The sequence below is a fragment of the Mesoplodon bidens genome, assembly GCF_964165515.1.
Source record: "Mesoplodon bidens genome assembly, chromosome: 1".
Classification (NCBI taxonomy): Eukaryota; Metazoa; Chordata; class Mammalia; order Artiodactyla; family Ziphiidae; genus Mesoplodon; species Mesoplodon bidens.
Window position 1 is genome coordinate 163,399,525 of NC_138176.1, and position 18,373 is coordinate 163,417,897.

Genomic DNA, 18,373 nt, shown 5'->3' on the forward strand with positions numbered 1-18,373 from the left:
CAGAGCGGGGCATGTCCTTCGCAGGAAGTGGTTTTGTTGTCTTTGTTGGAGCATGAATTTTGTAGGAGGGAGCAGCAACGATGAGGGTGAGGTCAGCTGGGGAAGGGTCCGAAAGCCTTGAGTGTTTTACCTAAGTCTGGGGAGCCTGGCCATTAAAGTACCTGGGGGTGACTCGGCCTGGCTGGACCCGGGTTGTGGCCACGGCTGGGGAGGAAGCACAGTCAGAAGAAAGTGTTTGCTGGGTGAACAGGCCACCCAAACAGGGATGCGCAGGGACCTGGGAACCCGCTCAGGAGAACAAATGGTTTTCAGGGCTGTGTCCAGCTCTCGGCCAACCGCATGGTGGTTGCAGACCTTCCGTCCACCGCATCCACTCCCTACGGCGGTGGCAGGCGGTGGCAGGACGAGAGATAGCTGTCTCCCTCCGCAGTCACAGGAGGGGAGGAAAACCCAGGCCTTTTGCAATCGCTCTGATTCGGATGTTTTCCACCCCTTTGGACGGCCCCCCCCCTCCCCCTCCCGCCCCTGAGCTCTGATCCGTGCGGTTTGCTAATGGAGGAAAGCCAGAAGCAGGAAACAGATAGCTTAGGGAGTGGCTGTTCATGTGATTACAAAGTCTCTGCTTTCCAAAAAGTTTTGCCTGAGAGCAATTCCAATTGCCTGGCCTTGGGGTGGGATTCGGAGAGAGGGGTTCCTGTGGCGGGGAGGGGCTCCTAGGGGCACAGTGCCCAGAGGCCTGTGGGGTGCCAGGGGCTTCCACACCGCTCTGGGTCCTGGAGGGGCTTCTTGGCCTCTGTCGGGGCGTCCCTCCTGTATCTGTTTTCTCCTTCCCTTTTGGTTCGTTTCCCCCCTTCCTCTCTCCCCTCGTCTGTCACTCCTCCCCCTCCCCCCGCCCTCCCGTCTTCTCAGTCTCCTGGCTCCCTACCCCTGACTCCTGACGGCTCTGCCCCTGCCTCCCAGCCTCCCCCTGTCTTCTCCTCTCCATCTCAGCCCTTTCCCTGTCTCCACACTTCCACTCCATGCCCCCTCCCCAGGGTTTTCCTGAGACCTTTTCCTGGCACTGTGAAAGCGTCATTGTTCCCCTGCACTTGGACAAAACCTAGTGTTGTGGAATCAGGATGGCATTTTTGCGGTGGCTTTGGGCTGGGAACGGGCCGGGAGGGGCGACAAGGAGGCCGGGCCTTCTGGGCTCACGCTGGGCTGCGGCAGGAACCCAGAAAAGGGGAGGGGGCCTGGGGGAGGGGGCCAGGACGCCTGTGCTCAGACAAGGGGGCCCTTGAGGCTCCGGAGGAAACCCAGGGGGACCTCTTGCTGCGTCCTTCCTCCTTCCCAGCAGCCTGCAGGCCACAGGGTCCAGCCCACCTGTCCCTCTGATCGCCTGCTTCCTCTGGGGCCTCCGCCGAGCCCGCAGCTGCTGGGACCAGGCTGCAGAGGCTGAAGCAGCCCTCCTGACCACCTCCCCGGGCCATGTGTGTGGACACGTGAGTGTGGAGGTCTTTGGAGGGTGGCTAAAGCAGTGTCACAGGGCGCAAGGGAAAGAGAAGCATGGGTCCGGGCACTGAACAGGCTTAAGCTCGGATCCTGGCTCCAATGTGGGCCCCACCACTTGCTAATTCTGTGACTTTGGGCAAGTGCTGCCCCTGTCCCCAGCCTCAGTTTCCTCATCTGTCAGTAGGGTTCAGAGTGCTGATTTCATAGGGCTATTGCATTGATTAGAGATCATTTCACGTGTCCTGCATTGGCCCCATGCCTGTCACCTAGGAGGACTGGGTGAAGAGCAGCCTCTGCCTGAGGACATGGGTCCAAGAGTGTTTCTGCAGGTGTGAGTCTGACTTGGGCCGGAGCCTGAAAATGTGTGTCCGAGGGTGTCTGTGACAGGTGTGGACCACGCTTGGTGAAAGGGTCACACAGGGCTGATCCCTTTGGAAGGCCCTAGACCGTGAGAGCATTCCTCATCTGTCTTGCTTATTTCCATATTCCTGGAATGTTCCACAGAGCCCGGTGCAGAGCGGGTGCTCAATAAATGTTAGTTGAATGAATGAATAATTGCAGTGGTAGCCAAGGGTCGGAGCTCAGAGGTGGAGTTGTGGTCCTAGGAGCAGGCTTGTTCTCTCATTTTCCCACAACCATTTCAGGAGCGGTTGTGCATGAGGTGGGAGGTGTTGCTGTGGTGTCAGCGGACCGCGTTCAAGTCTTGGCTCCACGGCTGTGGGGCCCTGCCTGAGCCCCGGCCTCTGACCGCAGCCCCTGTTTACTCCCCATGGGTCCAGGCTTGAGGGGAGAGACAGCACAGAGGGCAAGGGAGTACCTGTGGGCCTGAGGAAGGAGGGCTCAAGAGAAGAGGCTCTGGGAGAGGGGCACTGCCTCCTCCAGGGAGAGCCCCCAGCCCTTAGAAAGGGTCCCCAGAACCCTCTTGGGCCTTCCAGGAAGGACCAGCAAGGACGCACAAAGAGTCCTGGGCCCTTCATTCTCTGTGTCTTCATCTATGGAAAGGGCATCTCAAGCCCGGGGCTCTTTCCCTCTCGACTCTAGGCCAGGATCACCTCAGCCACCTGGCCACAGGAGAGCATGCAGACAGGGGGCAAGGGGATCCAGCAAGGAGCCCATCTGTTCCTTGTTTCCTCCCTTGCTTCTCTTGGCTCGGCTGGTGCCTCTCAGCAGGACGCACTGTGGGGTCAGCCTAGCGTTCCCTGGCAGAGAGCGGGAGCGGGAGGGCGGCTGCCAGGCTGTCCTATGGGCCTCAGGGAGGAACGTGAGCCTGCCCAGTTGTCAGTGCCACATTCATTCAAGAGATGGGGAAGCTGAGGCCCAGAGAGGGGAAGGGATGCCCCCAGGGCCACCCGGCATGCCAGGGCCTGTGACAGTAGCAACACTTTCCTGTTTCTCACCATCCTGGCTGGGGGGTTCCTCATCTCAACGTCACCTTCGCACACTGCGGGGCAATTGAGAGGATGGGCTTGAGTCAGCGGCCTGGGTTCGAGTCCAGACTCTGCCACCTGCTGGTAGTATAGCCTTGGGTGAGTTACTTAACCTCTTCATGCCTCGGTGTTCTCATCTGAAACCTGAGACTAAGCATACTTGACTCATAAGGTGATTGTACAAAGGGGGTCTGGCTCTGACAAGACACCCAATGAGTGTGGCTATTACTGTGTCCCAGAGCTTGGCCGGGCACAGGCAGGCAGAGGTGGTGTGGCCAGGGCTGGGGCTGAGGCCTGCAGCTGGGGCCCATAGCCGAAACCGTGATCCAGAGAGCAGAGGCCGTGCGTCCTGGGACAGAAGCCAGTGTGGAGTCATGATGCACAGGGCATGGCCTCAGGTCCTCAGCACCCCACCTCACTGCCCCCTCCTGGGCCAGGGTCCCTGGGATGCTCTCCTTCAAGCTACCAAAGATGACAATGTCATCTCCCTGCAAAAAAGACTCAGTCTAGGGACTTCCCTGGTGGTGCCGTGGTTAAGAATCTGCCTGCCGGTGCAGGGGACAAGGGTTCAATCCCTGGACCAGGAAGATCCGAATCCCCCATGCCGTGGAGCAACTAAGTCCGTACGCCACAACTACTGAGCCTGTGCTCTAGAGCCCACAAGCCACAACTACTGAGCCCATGTGCCACAACTACTGAAGCCCACACACCTAAAGCCCAAGCTCCGCAACAAGAGAAGCCACTGCAATGAGAAGCCCGCACACCGCAATGAAGAGTAGCCCCCACTCGATGCAACTAGAGAAGGCCCACGGGCAGCAACGAAGACCCAACGCAACCAAAAAAAAAAAAAGACAGTCTTAAAGGGGCCAAGAGGAAAACAAACTTCACTCTGAAGCCTGACTCACTCCTGGTGGGACTTCAGGAAGCAAGGGCAGGGAAATGGATGGGCACAGTGACCAGCCAGACTCTTATGTCATGTGATAGGTGTGGATACTTCCAGCTGTCCTCAAAATTGAGGGAGCAAATGGGATCCAGGGGGTGGGAAGTCCACTCCATGGCGGGGCGGGGGGCGGGGGGCGGGGAGGGCAGCTCTACGGACATGAACGTGGTCCAACAGAACCAGCAGCCAGAGGTTGGCCACTGCCTGGCACCCAGGCCCCAGGGGACAAGTATGGACAGAGCTGCCATCTCTGTCTGGTTCCCACCACCTTGGAAAAGCACAGGGCTCCCCCTTGTGGGCAGGAGGGGCCTGCAGGCCAGGGAGTCGGCTGATGGACCATCATAATTTTCTCCATCAAAGTCATACCTACTCATTCAAGACAATTCATTAATTAGAGCAGAACATCCTGTCTCCTGGAGGCAACCTCTGAACACTTCTGACTGATCTCCTGCCGGCCCGTTCCTTGCACATTTTTCCTTTTTACAGTTTTACTCTGGGAGCAGTCTATATTCAATCGCTTATCCTGCTTTCTTTTTAAAATGTTTTCCCAAACCCTTTTTAAAAAACCTCATAAATATTTTAATGGCTTTGTTGTCATTTGTCCAATGGGTGTAACGTCATTTAGGGAACCAAGGCATTCGTTTTTTTCCAGCCTGTCGCTGTCATAAACAACGCTGTGATGGATATCCTTGAACATCCTTGTGGTCTGCACCTCTGATCTTTTATTTCCTTAGGATGGTCGCCCAGATATAGATTTGCTGGGAGGGAAGGAATGGAACTTCTAAATTTTGAAACCTTACCACCAAGTTGCACTATAGAAATGCAGTAGGAGATGTACTTGTTCAAGCCCACCCCCAGCAGTGTCTGAGAGTGTTCCCTCTCCACACCTGCCTGGTTGGCCTTTAGCAGCAACAAGAGTTGGGAGGATTACAGAGCTGAAGTGCCCTCAGAGCTACCTGGTCCAATTATCTGACCAGGGCAAAAGTCCCCTTGGCAATGTCCCTGATAGTTGTTCACCCAGTCTCTGCTTGCATACCCCTAGTGAAAGGGAGCTCACTACCTAGCGTCCAGCCACAAGAAATCTCACGAGCCTTTGGGAAGAAAACACTGAGCCATCCTGAAAAAGTGCCCAGGTAGTGTCAGCATCCTCTACATCTCTCCCCAAGCTGCTGGCTTTGCCCGGATGTCTCCTTCCACTCCCCGCCCAGCTTTGCCCTGGTTACTCCCCGGCACAAGTCCTCCTTCCCACCACCATGCCAGCCACCATCTCTCACTTCCCAGGCTCCCCTCCATGGTGATTCTAGCCTGATCTGGAGGTCAGAGGACCTGATCCCTCGTCTCAGCTCAGTCCCTGATTTGCTATGAGTCCTTGAGCAAGTTCCCTGGCCTCTTTGGTCCCCTTAGGGCCTGTCTGTACTAAGAGGGCTGGTTTCTGAGCCCCACTGAGCTTTGCCTGAGCTCCTGGCAGGTATGATTTCCCAGAGGGGTGTGTGGCAGGGACCCGGGTCAGGAGAGCCTGGTCAGGCCTGGCCTGCTTCCCAGCCGGGATGGGCAGTGGTCCCTGCAGGGCCATTGGTAGTCACTCTCCACTTCATGCTGATGTTTATGAGAAGAGGCCATGCCTTTCTGGGAGGAGAGGCAGGGGGAAAGGGTGGGGGGGCAAAGAAGCCTTCTTTCTGTCAAAAATTCCTACTCCCTTTGGCCCTGCCCTTGTCTGTAAGCGTAACAATGATGGGACTGAGCCCTTCCGGGAAGCTGCTGCTCGCTGCCCAGAGCTGCCTGCTGGCCTGCCTTCCCTCCATCCACTGCCTCTCTGCCCCTGCCCCACAGGGGCAGAGACCTGTAAGAGGGCAAAGCCACTGGGCTAGGCTGAGCTGGAGGCCCTGGGGCCTGGGGGATTTCTTCTCCTGAGCACAGGCCTCAGCTTCATGGTGGAGACACACTTGGGGGTGACAGACAGAAAGGGTGTAGCCTTGTGGAAAAGCCTGCTGGTCCTGGCCTCTGCCCCTCACATACTAGAAACTCTTTGGCAAGTGCCTCCCCTTCCCCGTGCCTCAGTTTCACCATCTGTTAAGTGGGTGATGATACTCCCTGCCCCACAGGGTTATGGGGAGAGTTGAATGGGAGACTGACAGGCCATGGAGCTGTAGCACAAAGCCTAGCGCACAGGTGGTCCTTCGTAAAAGTCTGTTCTCTTCACTCTTCCCTTTGTCCTCTGACAGCAGCATCCACAGAGCTTCCACAGCCTTCCTCTACCTTTCTTGGCTCCCCCTGAGGATTCCAGAAGGTGAAGACACCTAATGTTGTTCTTAGTTTGTTTGCCATCCCCCACGCCCCCGGCAACACAGGGGTGGCAAGCCCACCCTCTACTCAGGCTTCCCTCCCATCTTTGGGACTTTCCCCTTACAGTTTATGCCCATTGGTCTCAGCCCCAGCCTCTGTATCACCTGGAACACATCTGCTCCCTCTCCCTGCACAAGCCCCAGAAGCGAATGCTACTGAAATCACTAATGGTCACTGAGCACTTGCAACGTCCATCAATGTCCACCTAAGACCTTCATCTGCGTGAATGCATCAAATCCCTCCAACAGCACTGGGAAAGCTGGCCCATTATCATCATCCTGGGTTCCTGTGGAAACCAAGTCACCAAGAGGTTGCATAGCTTGCTGAAGGTCCCCCAGATAGTCACAGGCAGAGGCAGAATGCCATCACTGGCATCTGGCCCTGAAGTCTAAGATCTGAGCCACGTCTCATGTGGTGGGGTGTCAGAGCTGGGCCCTCCCAGCGCCGGGCCTGACAGCAGTGTGGGAATGGTGTGCTGAAGGTGTTTGATACTGCAGGAGCCTGGAGCCCCTGACCCTGCCCAGAAGCTCCCAGTCCTTGATGGAAGGCTCCAGAATGGCCAGTTTTCTAATTACATAGTGTGGTGATGCTTTCCGACTCACCCCCTTGCTCTTCTCTCATCTTCCTGCTTCTCCCTTTGGTGCACATGCTGTATCTTCTTTATTTGTGTACCTTTCCTTCCTGTTCATTTCTGAAGCAGAGACTTTTTGGGAACTGAATTGTCAATCTTGCCCCAATCCTCACCCTTCACTCTGCTGAGTGTCCCGAGATGCCTTGACCCCAGCTGTGTGAGGCCAGGTGCCAGGTCCCATCAGTCTCTGAACCAAGAGGCCTGCAGAACCAGATCCCAGAGTGGGTCTGGCTGGTGATGGCCCCCACATTTCCCACTTCAACAAAGAAGTCTCAAATCCTACCATTAGTGAGGCACCACATGCCTATCCCTTGTCCCCCTTTAAAATGTAAGTGCCTTTAAGAGCAGGGACCAGGAAACTGAGTTCATCCAGTACTTTATTTCAGGATTACTGCAAAACGGAGGCTGTGTATGTTGTGGGTACCAGGCACCAGGTAGAAAAACGTGCCACCAGAAGTGGTTGGGTCACTGCACATCCCCTATCTTGAGACCAACACAACTTGAAGTGCCTTCAGAGTCATAGGTGGCCTGTCTACTGCAAATTGACTGGACCCTGGGCCCTGGCTGCACGCCGAGTGCTCCCCTTGGCATAACTAGCCTCTCTCATGGACCTGACCAGTGCCGAGAGCCAGCCCTGCCTTGGAGCTCAGTCTTCTCCCTAGGGTATCATGGCTGCCAGGAAGGCCAATAAGGATCCAGAAGACGTTAGGCAGTGGGCCCAAAAGACCAGGGCGGCATTGTTGTCACTTTCTAAGTTTAGATTTACACAACCAGCATGTACGTCCATTTTTAGGGTTCTGTGTGTAATTCTAGTAGGCTGTCACCAAGTGGTGGTAATGGCGGCTGGGCAAAAAAGACATGATTACTGAAGGAAGAAATTATTATTTTATATACCACTGTTGTTCTACATTATTAAATAATAATAACTAATACTCCTGTTTGATTTGCCAGGCATTGTTCTAAGTGTTCTACCTCACTTAATCCTCAGAACAGTCTTTCGTGGTAGTTCCTATCATTAGTCTTGTGAAGTGACTCGCCCAGGATCACAGAGCTAGGATTTGGATCCAGAGTCTGGTGTTCTTAACCTTTGTGCACTACTTCAGAAACAGGCAAATACCCAGGGAAACATTACTATGGAAACAGACCATCTCATAGACCAGTACTTCTTAAACTTAATAGCGTATGAATTCTCTGAGGCTCCTGTGAAAATGTAGATTCTGATTCAGTGGATCTAAGATGGGGCCTGAGATTCTGTATTTCTAATGAGCTCCCAGGCAATGCTGAGGATGCCAGTCTAGGAATGACTGATAGTCACAGTGTAGTGCCTGCGTTTAAGCCGGCCTCAAACTCAGATCCTGTGAGTGCTAAGTAGGTGACATAATGCAGGGAGCAATTGGTTGGAACAGAGGTGACACAGAGAACGCATTGCAGTCGGTCTGATGGGGCGACCACTCCTTAACCTCAGCTGATAATCACCAGCAAGAATTCTGGACCAATGTGGTCATATTTCTATGTGAAATCTCGCACTTTCAAATAATGGGGCAACAAATTCAACTTTCTAAAACACTAGGCAGCTTGTACATGAATGTTCATAACAGCATTATTCATAATAGCCAAAAATTAGAAACAACCCAGTGTCTTTCCTCTGATGAATGAGTATATAAAATATGGCATGACCATATAATGGGATATTATTCGGCACCAAAAAGGAATGACATACTGATACATGCTGCAATGCGGAGGAACATTAAAAACACTACAGTGAGTGAAAGAAGCCAGACACAAAAGGGCAATTATTGTATGAGATGTCAAGAATAGGGAAATCTATAGAAAGGGAAAGTAAATTAGTGGTTGCCTGGGGCTGGGTATGGTGAGGAAGTGGGGGGGTTGGATGGTGAGTGACTGTTAATGAATACAGAGTTTCTTTGGGGGAGTAATGAAAAATGTTCTAAAATTAGACTGTAGTGATGGTTGTATAACTCTGTGAATATACCAAAACCCATTGAACTGTACACCTTAAATAGGTGAAATGTTGGGTATGTGAACCACATCTCAATAAAGCTGCTTTTAAAAAAAATACCATATAGGAGAGAGCTAGTTTCTTTAATATATAAAGTGCAGTTACAGATCAACAAGAAAAATACCAAATCCCAGCAGAAAAAAAATCACAAAGTACATGAACTAACAGTTCACAAAGGAAACACAAGTGGTTCTTAAATGCAAAAATTCTCTCTTGTTCATAATACCTGTCGTACAAGTCAAAGCTACTCTGAGAAGATTTTCTACCTCTTAGGTTGGCAATCATGAAAACTCTGTTAGGGAGGAGATGGGACATTAAGTTGGTACACCTGCAGCTGGAGGGGTGGAGGCAGGTAGTGGCAATTGTCATCTTTAAAAATGAAAATTGTACATACCCATCGACCCAGCAATTTCACTTCTAGGAACTTATTCAACAAATGTACTGCCACATGTGCAGAATTATATTTGTACATACACACATATATGCAGTTATTCATAATAGCATTGCTCGTAATAGAAGAGTGGAAACAATCTAGACATTTGCAGTAGTGATGGGAAAGAGCTATGAACCTTGCATAGATTTGAATACTGTGCAACCCTCAAACACAATACAGCAGCTCCGTTTATACTGATCTGGTGGAAAATACTATATATATATGTCTGAGATATATTATTAAGTGAAAATGGAAGATGTAGAACCAAGTATATAATCTGTCTCCATACGAGTGAGGGAAAAGAAAGGATGCACATATGTATGTATATGGTGTATATGTTTGTAAATGGAGAGCCCATCTTTGGGGTGGTCTAAAGGAAATTCAGCTAGCCGCCAGGTAAGGCAGCAGGTGGCTGGGAGCAGGGGTGAGAGGAGACACACTTTTGCTGCCTACAAGGTTGTATTCTGCCTGCATTGTCTCTTCAGTAGCCATTTAAACCACACCACCCAGGGCCAGAGAGCACCCGTGTGAGGTCATGTGACCACCAGCTGCCCCCTTCGTGACAGCAGAGTTAAAGGAGTAGTTCCTAGCCACCATCGAGGACTTTGCTCCCTTAAATCTAAAAGAGATGTGCACCACTCACCACCTCCTCTGTTCTCTGTCCCCATATGAGTCTCCCAGCCTTGGGATTCCCATGTGTGCTCTGAGGGTGACTCTGGTGTTCTCTGGACTGGGGACAAAAGGTGTCCGGCACATGGGGACACAGGGCATGAAGGCTGAAGAGGGAAACCATGAGGACCCCTGTGGGGCATCATTTTGGCCTGTTGGACCCAAATCCCTGTGTTTGCTTCCTGTCCTCTAGGCACGCCCCAAAGGCGAGGGTCTGACCCCGTACCAGGGCAAAAAGCGCTGCTTCGGCGAGTACAAGTGTCCCAAGTGCAAGAGAAAATGGATGAGCGGGAACTCCTGGGCCAATATGGGGCAGGAGTGCATCAAGTGCCACATCAATGTGTACCCACACAAGCAGGTGAGCCGGGCAAGGGGTGGGGGAACGGGGAGCAGCAGGGGAGGGTGACCTTTTCCCTTACTGAGCCTCAGTTTGCTCCTTCATAAGATGGGGATGAGACCAGATCTATCCAAGTTAGCCCTTTCTTTCCTTGTCTCATAGGAAGTGGGGAGGAGAGGGCCTGTTTCTCCAGGAAGGGAAGGAAGTTAAAGGGGCAACTGTATGAAGAACCTGAGACCACAGACCCCAGTGAAATTTGAAAGTAACGAACTGCAACCGTGACACAAAGAGGGATGCACAGGCAGCGGGATGCTGTAGAAAAGTGCATTTTGTTGGTTCTTCGCCCAGTTGGCGCATGTTTACAAGGTGGCTACTGGGTGCCAGATACTGTGCAACGGGGCTGGTGGCCAAGGGCCGGCCTGCCCTGCTGGGAGGGGGTTGAGGCAGCTCGTCCCAGGCAGCACTCACTTACCGCAGGCTGCAGAGAGGAGGCGGCATTTACTCTGGGGCCTGAAGCAGGGGAGGAAGCTAGACCTGTCACAAGAGGGAGGATGGCCATCCTAGGAAGAGGGTACAGCAAGTGCTAATGCCCTGAGGCTGTTGGACTGGAGATGCTCAAGGCTGAAAGCTCAGTGAAGCAACAGGAGAGTGCAGTGGGAGATATGGGAGAGCTAAATGGAGCGGTCACCAGAGGAATTTGGGGGGCCCTACAAGGAAGCCCCCAGCAACAGGGCTTTCGGCTTCATTTTGAGATGATTGCTTTGGTTGTGTGTAGAGACTGGCCTAGAGGGGCTGGGAGACTGGGGAGACCAGCAGGAAAGCCATGGCCATAGTCCCGGGCGAACCGAAGGAGGTCTGAACTAAGGTGGTGGCTCTGGATCTGGGTCCAACACAGAGCATCACGGGATGGGATGTGAAAGGTGATGGGGGGCCAGGAATCCAGGAGAACAATCACACGCTGGCTTGAGCTCCTGAGTGGATGGAGGTGGTCGTTACCAAGGTGGGCAGCCTGGGCTGGGGGCAGTTGGGATGGGACATAGGTGTTCTAGATAAAGGCAAGAGATCTCTAATACATGCTACATTTGAGATGTTCCTGAAAATCCAGGTCAAGAGGTCAAGAGGGCAGTTGGGTTTGTTATTCTGAAGCTCGAAGGAGAAGTCAAGGTGGTTCACCGGTAATTGGGCACCATTGGCCTAAAGGTATTTAGGGAATGATGAGATTTCCTGCAGAATGTGGGCAAAGTAGCGAAGGGATTCCCCAGACCATGTGTTGTGGAATCCCAGCGTTCAGAGGTCAGATGGAGGAGAAGCATCCAGAGAGGAGGAGGACCAAGGAGCGTGGAGTCCTGGAGGTGGGAGGGTGGCACAGGTGGTGGCTGGTGCTGAGATGTCAGGTGTAATGACCATGGAGAAGGGCCCTTGAGGTTTGGTAATAGGAGGTGATCCCGAAACTTTGGGGGCATCACTTTTTGAGCTGCCACCAAGCTCTGAGAGCCACTGAAGCCGATGCCCTTTAGGTCGGACATGAGGCAGAGGGGAGATGTTAATTCACAGCGGATCTGTTGGCCAGGGCAGTGTTCGTGGTGGCGGAGATTCCCTGGGCCAGGCCGCAGAGGAAATACCTTCACTGTCCACTTTTGCAAAGGGCATCGATTGTGGAGAGAAGCAGAGAAATGGGACGGTAGCTAGAGTAGGGATGGTGGCATTGAGATGGGTGTTCTGAAGATGGGAGAGGCTGGAGCCCATTATAGGCAAATGAGGAAGACCCAGAAGAAAACAAAAGGCTGATGATAAGGGGACAAGAGGGAGATGCCTTATCACCAGCCCAGGAGGGAGGGAGGTGGGGGATGATTGGGGAGGGTCGTGGGTTTGATGGTGCAGAGAAGGGGGACCTCACTTCCAGGGCTTCTGTTTTCTCAGTGAAATGGGACACGAGGTTTTCAGCTAAAAGTCAGAGTGAGGAGGGGTGTGGTGGGCTTGGGGAAGGACAAGGGAGGAAGCGAACCTACTAGAGAAACATAGCCAGACTGGCAAGCAGCATGCCAGCCCAGGGGGAGCTTCGAGATCATAACTGTCACCCAAGCCGTCAGCCCAGTTCTGTGACTTGGCCAGTACTGTTCACTGCACAGGTGTGGGCCAGAGATGGTGTTACAGGGGTTCGGGGACAGAGGTGTGCCAGATGAGTGTTTCAGAGGGAAGAGGTCAAAGAGTCAGGTGTGATGTTGGAAGAGTGTGGTCCTGGGCTGTGAGCTAGACGGCTGGGAAGGGAAGCCAGAGGGCCCCTGATGGAGAGGCGGGGCCAGGACTGGGGGGAGTGCAGGAGCCGAGAGCCCGACAGAGAGCGGGTTTCTGAAGGCCAAGTCCAGGCTGTGGCTGAGGGGATGGTGGGAGATACGGTCACTCTGGTGAGGTAGTTGGGGTATGGGGAGCGGGGGTGGGGCGAGCCTTCCCTGTGTAAGCTGAGTCACCAAGAGGGATGGCAGGAGCAGGGGGGCAGAGGAGGCCACAGGGAAAGGGAGGCAGGAGGGTGGGGGAGGATCCGCAGAGGCAGTGATGTCAGGCTGAACTCCGAGGGGCAGTGGAGGGTCAGCAGAGGAAGGGGGCTGGGGTGGGAGTGGCAGAGAGGGGAGGGTGCGCTTCTGGTGAGGGAACAGCACGTGCAGAGTGGAGAGGACAGGGCCGAGCCGAGCACTGGAGGAGCTGAGGGGTGAAGCAGAGTGCGGAAGGAGGGGCCGGGCTGCCTTGGGCTGGCTCAGAGGCCATGGCACGGAATTTGGTCTTTATCCTACTAGGAGCATCTGGGAGTTGTCCAAGAGGACTCTTGTGGTTGAAACATTTTGTGATTTTATGACCCTCGTGCAGGCCTCCTTTGCCTCTGTTTGCAGACTCTCCATCCTCCCGCCCCCAAGGGTTTCCATGGTTCCCATCACCCACACTGTGGCACACAGGCAAATAGATGGGAAGCTGGCCATGCAGCCCAGTGGACAAGGGGCTCCTTAGTGCAGCGGGCCTGGCCCACAACCTAATGGCACCAAGGGAGACACCAAGGCCCTAGAGCGCCAAGACAGGCTTGATGACCCAGTGGCTGGGCACAGGGCACGTGATATGCACATAGTGTTGTAGGAGCACGTCGGGGCTGGGGCTGAAGGCGGGCAGTGTAAAGGAGCCACGGCAGCCTGGATCCTGAAGTCTTCCTGGCAATTCCTGAGCAGGTCTGGAACCCCAGATCAGAAGCAGCTCCCCACATGTCTGACTGTGAGCTCACTCGCCCTCGTTGAACTCTGCTCTCCCGGGGCTCTTGTGCGTGGCCCGTGCTGTCAGAGGGGTTCCTACTTTCTCTCACTGGACACACTTTGTTGACGGCTGCTCGCCAGGTCTGTGCAGGCTCTGAAGGAAGACGAAGGTCAGGGGGCTGCCTGGCTTTCCAGGAGCTTCCTCTCCAACCCAAGGGACAGGATTCCATCAGACAGGGTTAGCAACTGGCGTTCAGAGAACTCCTGTTCTGAGTCGCAGGTGTGGTCACCCTCCGGGTGCCGTTTGCTGAGCCCCTGCACGCCCTTCATGTGTGCTCTGCCCTCAGACCGGGTGTCCTGTTCACTGGGAGGGAACGTGCTGTCCTGAGAAGCCACGTGGCCTTTCCAGGGCCCCCACGTGGAAGTGGTGCCTTGACGTTGAACTTGCACCTGTGTCTGGAGCCCGGCCCTGAGGCCAGGCAGGCCTCCGTTGGTGTCCCAGCGCGCGCCCCCTGAACTGGGTGGGCTGGAGCAAAGCGCTGGGCTGGGCTCCGAGCACAGGAGAGAGGAGGGGTGCTGTAGGTGCGTCTCAGTCTCTGGAGACTCTGGCAGGAATTGGGACAATCGTGACAGCAGTGTGCGGTGGCCAGGCACTCCTCTGCGTATTTTATGCCTTCATCCTCTCAGCCACCCCATGAGGTCAGCTCTATTGTCTCCCCATTTTACAGAGGAGGAAACTAAGGCAAAGGGCATAAGTGACTTACCCAAGGTCAGTAGAGAAGCTGGAACTCATGAAGAGGGAGCAAGTTTGGGGCTGGAGGACAACATGGAGCCTGGAGGGGACAGATGAGTGGCCCGGGGGAAGCGGGGGCAGGGGGAACAGCAAGGGCAGGTCAGGGTGGCTGGCTGGGGAGGGGAGCTGGGAATGGGCCAGTTCCTGCAGGGGCTCAGACGTGTGGTGCTTGGGGCTGTGCTGGGGGTCTGGGAGGCTCAGTCCTTATGACTCTCACACCTCTGTGACCTAATCAGAGAGGCAGGACCCAGGCCATGCACCCAAGTCCACCAGGACCCAACTCCCCACTGTGGCTCCAGCCTCCTTGGCCGCACCCCTGTATTGCCCTAGCACCCCTTCCATGATGCCGGGCCCGTACCCCCATCCCCCAGGCTGGAAGTGGCCTCTCCTGCTTCGTCTCCATCCTGCGAAGCTCAGTCCAAGTGCAGCTTCCCCGACCATCACCTCCCCGTCTCCACACTCAGGATTAGAGTCTCCCAGGCCCAGTGAGGAAGAATCTTCCAAGTGCGTGTGGCTCTGCTTTTCCTTCTCCTCGTCATTCAGCCCTTGTTTGTTGAGCACCTACTGTGTGCAGCGGGGAGACTGAGGCCCAGAGAGGAGATGGGATTTGAGCAAGGTCACTCAGCCAGTCAGGGGGACCTGGGACCGGGTCTCCCCTTGCCTCACCCCCCAATCTCCTGTCACAGGGCTCTTCTCCCTCAGGGAAGTGGCAAGCTGGGCTGAGGGCAGAGGGGGTGGTGGCCCTGCCGGGCTCCCCAGCAGTCAGGAGCCTTTGAAGAGCTGAGAGGAGGGGCTCAGAACCTCTGTCCCCCCATACTCTCCCTGGCCCCCATGGTGGAGAGGGGTTGCTTTATTTCTCCTGCCCCCTGAGCTCTGACCTGTGTGGTATCCATCTCCTGAGAACCCTCCACTTCCCCTCCCCTCCCTCCCCTACCACATCTGTTTCCCGTCAGTCTCCAGCTGCGGTTCCCCCCTGCCAGCCCTGCCCCCCATGAGAAGAAAACACTAATGGGCTTTGCCTCACTGCGGGGGGTGGGGATGGCCCTGGGGTGATCAATCCCAGCTGCTGACTGTTTTTCCCTCCGCAGCAGAGGGGAGTCGCCTTGACAGCTTCCCCAACCTCCTCCACCCAGTGCCTGGGCAGGGCTGAGCCAGGACCCGTGGAGGGAAGGGGCGCTGACAGGGTCACGGCCAAGGAGCGGGGATGGCCGGGATGTTGCAAGTGCATTTCCACAGGGACTCAGCTGGTTCTCCTGTTCCCAGCCTGCTCCATCTACAGGATAATAATAGCAATAATACATGATATTAATACTGATCAGCACTGCTCTTTATGTACCAGGCACTGTTCTAAAAACTTTGCATATATTAACTTATTTACTCTTCACAACAACCCTATCAAGGAGGTACGCTTATTAGCCCATTGTGTAGAGGAGAAAAATTGAGGCACAGAGAGGTTAAGTGACTTGCAAGAGGTCACACAGCAATTACAGAGTCTTACAGAGCTCTTTATGGTTAGAAACTACCTTAAGACAGTCATCTCATTTACTTCTCTCCCTATCACACGTACAGCAAATGTTATTAAACCCCCCCAACCCAAGTTACAGAAGGGCAAGCTAAGGTTCTAAAGGAGAAAGTTCTCTCCCAACAGCCCTTGGCAGGTAGGTAAAGCTGCAGGCCTCTGGCAAAGCCTTTAATGTCTTGGAGCCTCGGTTTCCTCATCTGTAATATATGAGGATGTTAATATGCCCCTCACAGGACGTTAGGTTGTATGATTTATGTGGCCGTGCTTTGCAAAGTGTAAACCACAGGGAGCAAGGGTGGTGTCAGGCCTGCTTGCTCTGGTCTCTCCGGCCCCACTTGGAAGACGGGTTCAGGGAGGGGCTCCGGCCAGCATGAAGAGTCCGGGAGGGGAGCTGGACATCAGGCTGGGTTTGGTCGGGGGGAGGGAAGACTTCAGAGCTGCTCACATCAGACCTATGGGGGCCAGCAGAGAGTCTGCATGGCCCCTGTGTGGCTGGGATCACTGGGATGGGCGTACAGGGACCCAGACTTCAGCCCAAGATCGTGAAGTGCTTCTTACAGTGCAGGCAATGGGCTGAACCGGTGAGCTCAGCCGCCAGGTAGCTCTCCAGCACCGGGGTGTGTAAGCCATGCCCTGGGATACTGTAGGTGTGCATCAAGATGTCTGGAGGGCAGGGGATGTGACCTTCCCAGGTCTTTCAGCTTGGAATTATGGCTTCAACTTTCAGTGGCCCTCTACCAGCTGGTATTCCCCTCCTATTAGTAATAATAATAAACAGCCTTTATAACTTTTATGTGCTAAGCACTTTCTATTTGTGATCTTTCTTGAGTTGTAACAACAGTCTCGTGAGAAAAGTGTTACTGACATCTCCTTTTACAGACGATGAAGTGGAGGATCAGAGAGGTCAGGTGGCTTGCCCAAGGTCACACAGCTCATAGGTAGTTTGAGCCCAGGTCTGACATGAAGCCAAACTCTTTCTCCTTTCCCCTGGCCAGGAAAGCCAGTCATTGAAAGCTTACTGAGATGAAGCCAAGGCTCCTGCCCTATTTCCATGTCTTCCCAGTGTGGCTTTAGGCCTGGAAGCACAGGGATGGGCTTTATGACCCTGGATCAGAACCTGCCCACCCACAGTCCATACACTCACTTTCTAGAGCCCTCTGACTCATCCATTCTCTGCTCTGAGTGTCAGCTTCAGGCCAGGCACTGCATAATCAGGCAGAAAAGTTGGTGCGCTACTTTTGAGCAGTTTGCAGCCTGTCCAGGGGGTAGCGCTCATGCTCAGCTTCCCTCCAGGACCATTCTGGGTCCTAGTCACTGGCACTAAGGCTCCCTTGGCCCACACCAGACTGCAGTTCCTGCCCCCTGTCCTCGGCAAGTGGCTCCCAGATGGCCCTGATCAGCTTCCTTTGAGTCCCCCCCGAGTCCATGCAGAGGACCCTGCTACAGGTAGGGGTTCTGGGCTGGGGCTACGGCTGCCAGCCAAGAAACCGTCTGCCTCGGGAGGTGTGCCTAATAACCTCCGTACATTTTCCAGAGAAACAAGCTCGCTTTTGAGAGCCAGGATGCGAGGTACAGAGGGAGCAGGGAAGCCCCCTGCGTAACAGAAATGTGCTTGTACGTGCCAAACGCCACTCAGTCTACAAGCATCTAGACATCTGACTCCACCCTGTAAACAAGCTGCAACAATGGCCCACTTTACAGATGTGGAAACCGAGGCTCTCTGAGGCCACACCGTGAGTGAGTAGCCTCAGAGGTCTGGCAAGTCACCTCCCTTCTCTGGACCTCAGTTTCCCTGTTCAGAAACACCTAGCCACTCCACTAACGGGGCAGGCACTGTGCCAGGCCCTGGGATGTGGGATGAATCAGAACACTGGCTGCTGACATCACAGAGCTGAGGGCTCGCTAACGCGAAGCCTGAAACACTGTGACCCCGTCCAGGTTAAACTCCCCTTGAGTCTTGAGGCCACAGGAGCAGGTGTGGTGGTGACAAGTGGCCTGGGAAGAAGCAGTGGATGCTGGGAATCAGGAGATGCGGCTTGGGTCTCCCTTGCACTGGGCCTCAGTTTCTTCATCTGGATAATGTCTGTGCCCCGCTGTGCTGCCTCTGTCTCGGGCATTCGTGAGCTTCAGGTGGTGGCTGCTCAGAGAGTACTGGCGGGGGTGGAGTTGGGGGGCAAAGTGGCATCTAGACCTGGTGCTCTGTGTGCAAGACCTCCTCCCAAAGCGCTGGCCCCAGCCCAAGGCCTCAGCCTATGCCTCCCAGGATGCAGGACGCAGGACACTTGGGTTGCCTGCAGCAGGCGAGAAGCAGGAAGGGTCCTGGGCGCTTTGGGAAACAACCTCTGATTACAGACGCCTGCGCTCTCTCTCTGGGCCCTCCCTGTCTGTCTCCCTCCTCCTGTCTGTCTGTCTGTCTGTCTCGAGCACTCTCTGCCTCTCTCCGCATCTGCCTCACTCTCCCTGCTCCTCTGGTATTCCTTTCTTTCCGCCCCCTCCTCCCCACCCTTGGGCCCGCTTCCTCCTTCCTCTCTACA

At 54.5% G+C, this 18,373-nt stretch overlaps 1 protein-coding gene across 4 annotated transcripts in view; it reads left to right on the forward strand.

Annotated features, from left to right (window-relative positions):
- ZCCHC24 (zinc finger CCHC-type containing 24) overlaps positions 1-18,373 on the forward strand; it is a 70,745-nt gene that overhangs the window by 40,351 nt on the left and 12,021 nt on the right. For 2 of the 4 annotated variants that reach the window (XM_081237889.1, XM_081237891.1), the window contains exon 3: positions 10,148-10,312. In XM_081237889.1, the coding sequence (XP_081094015.1) occupies positions 10,148-10,312 (165 nt within the window). Of the gene's footprint in view, positions 1-10,147; positions 10,313-10,453; positions 12,724-13,176; positions 18,362-18,373 lie in introns of those variants that run through there. The other 2 variants (XM_081237890.1, XM_081237892.1) reach the window with 2 other exon arrangements.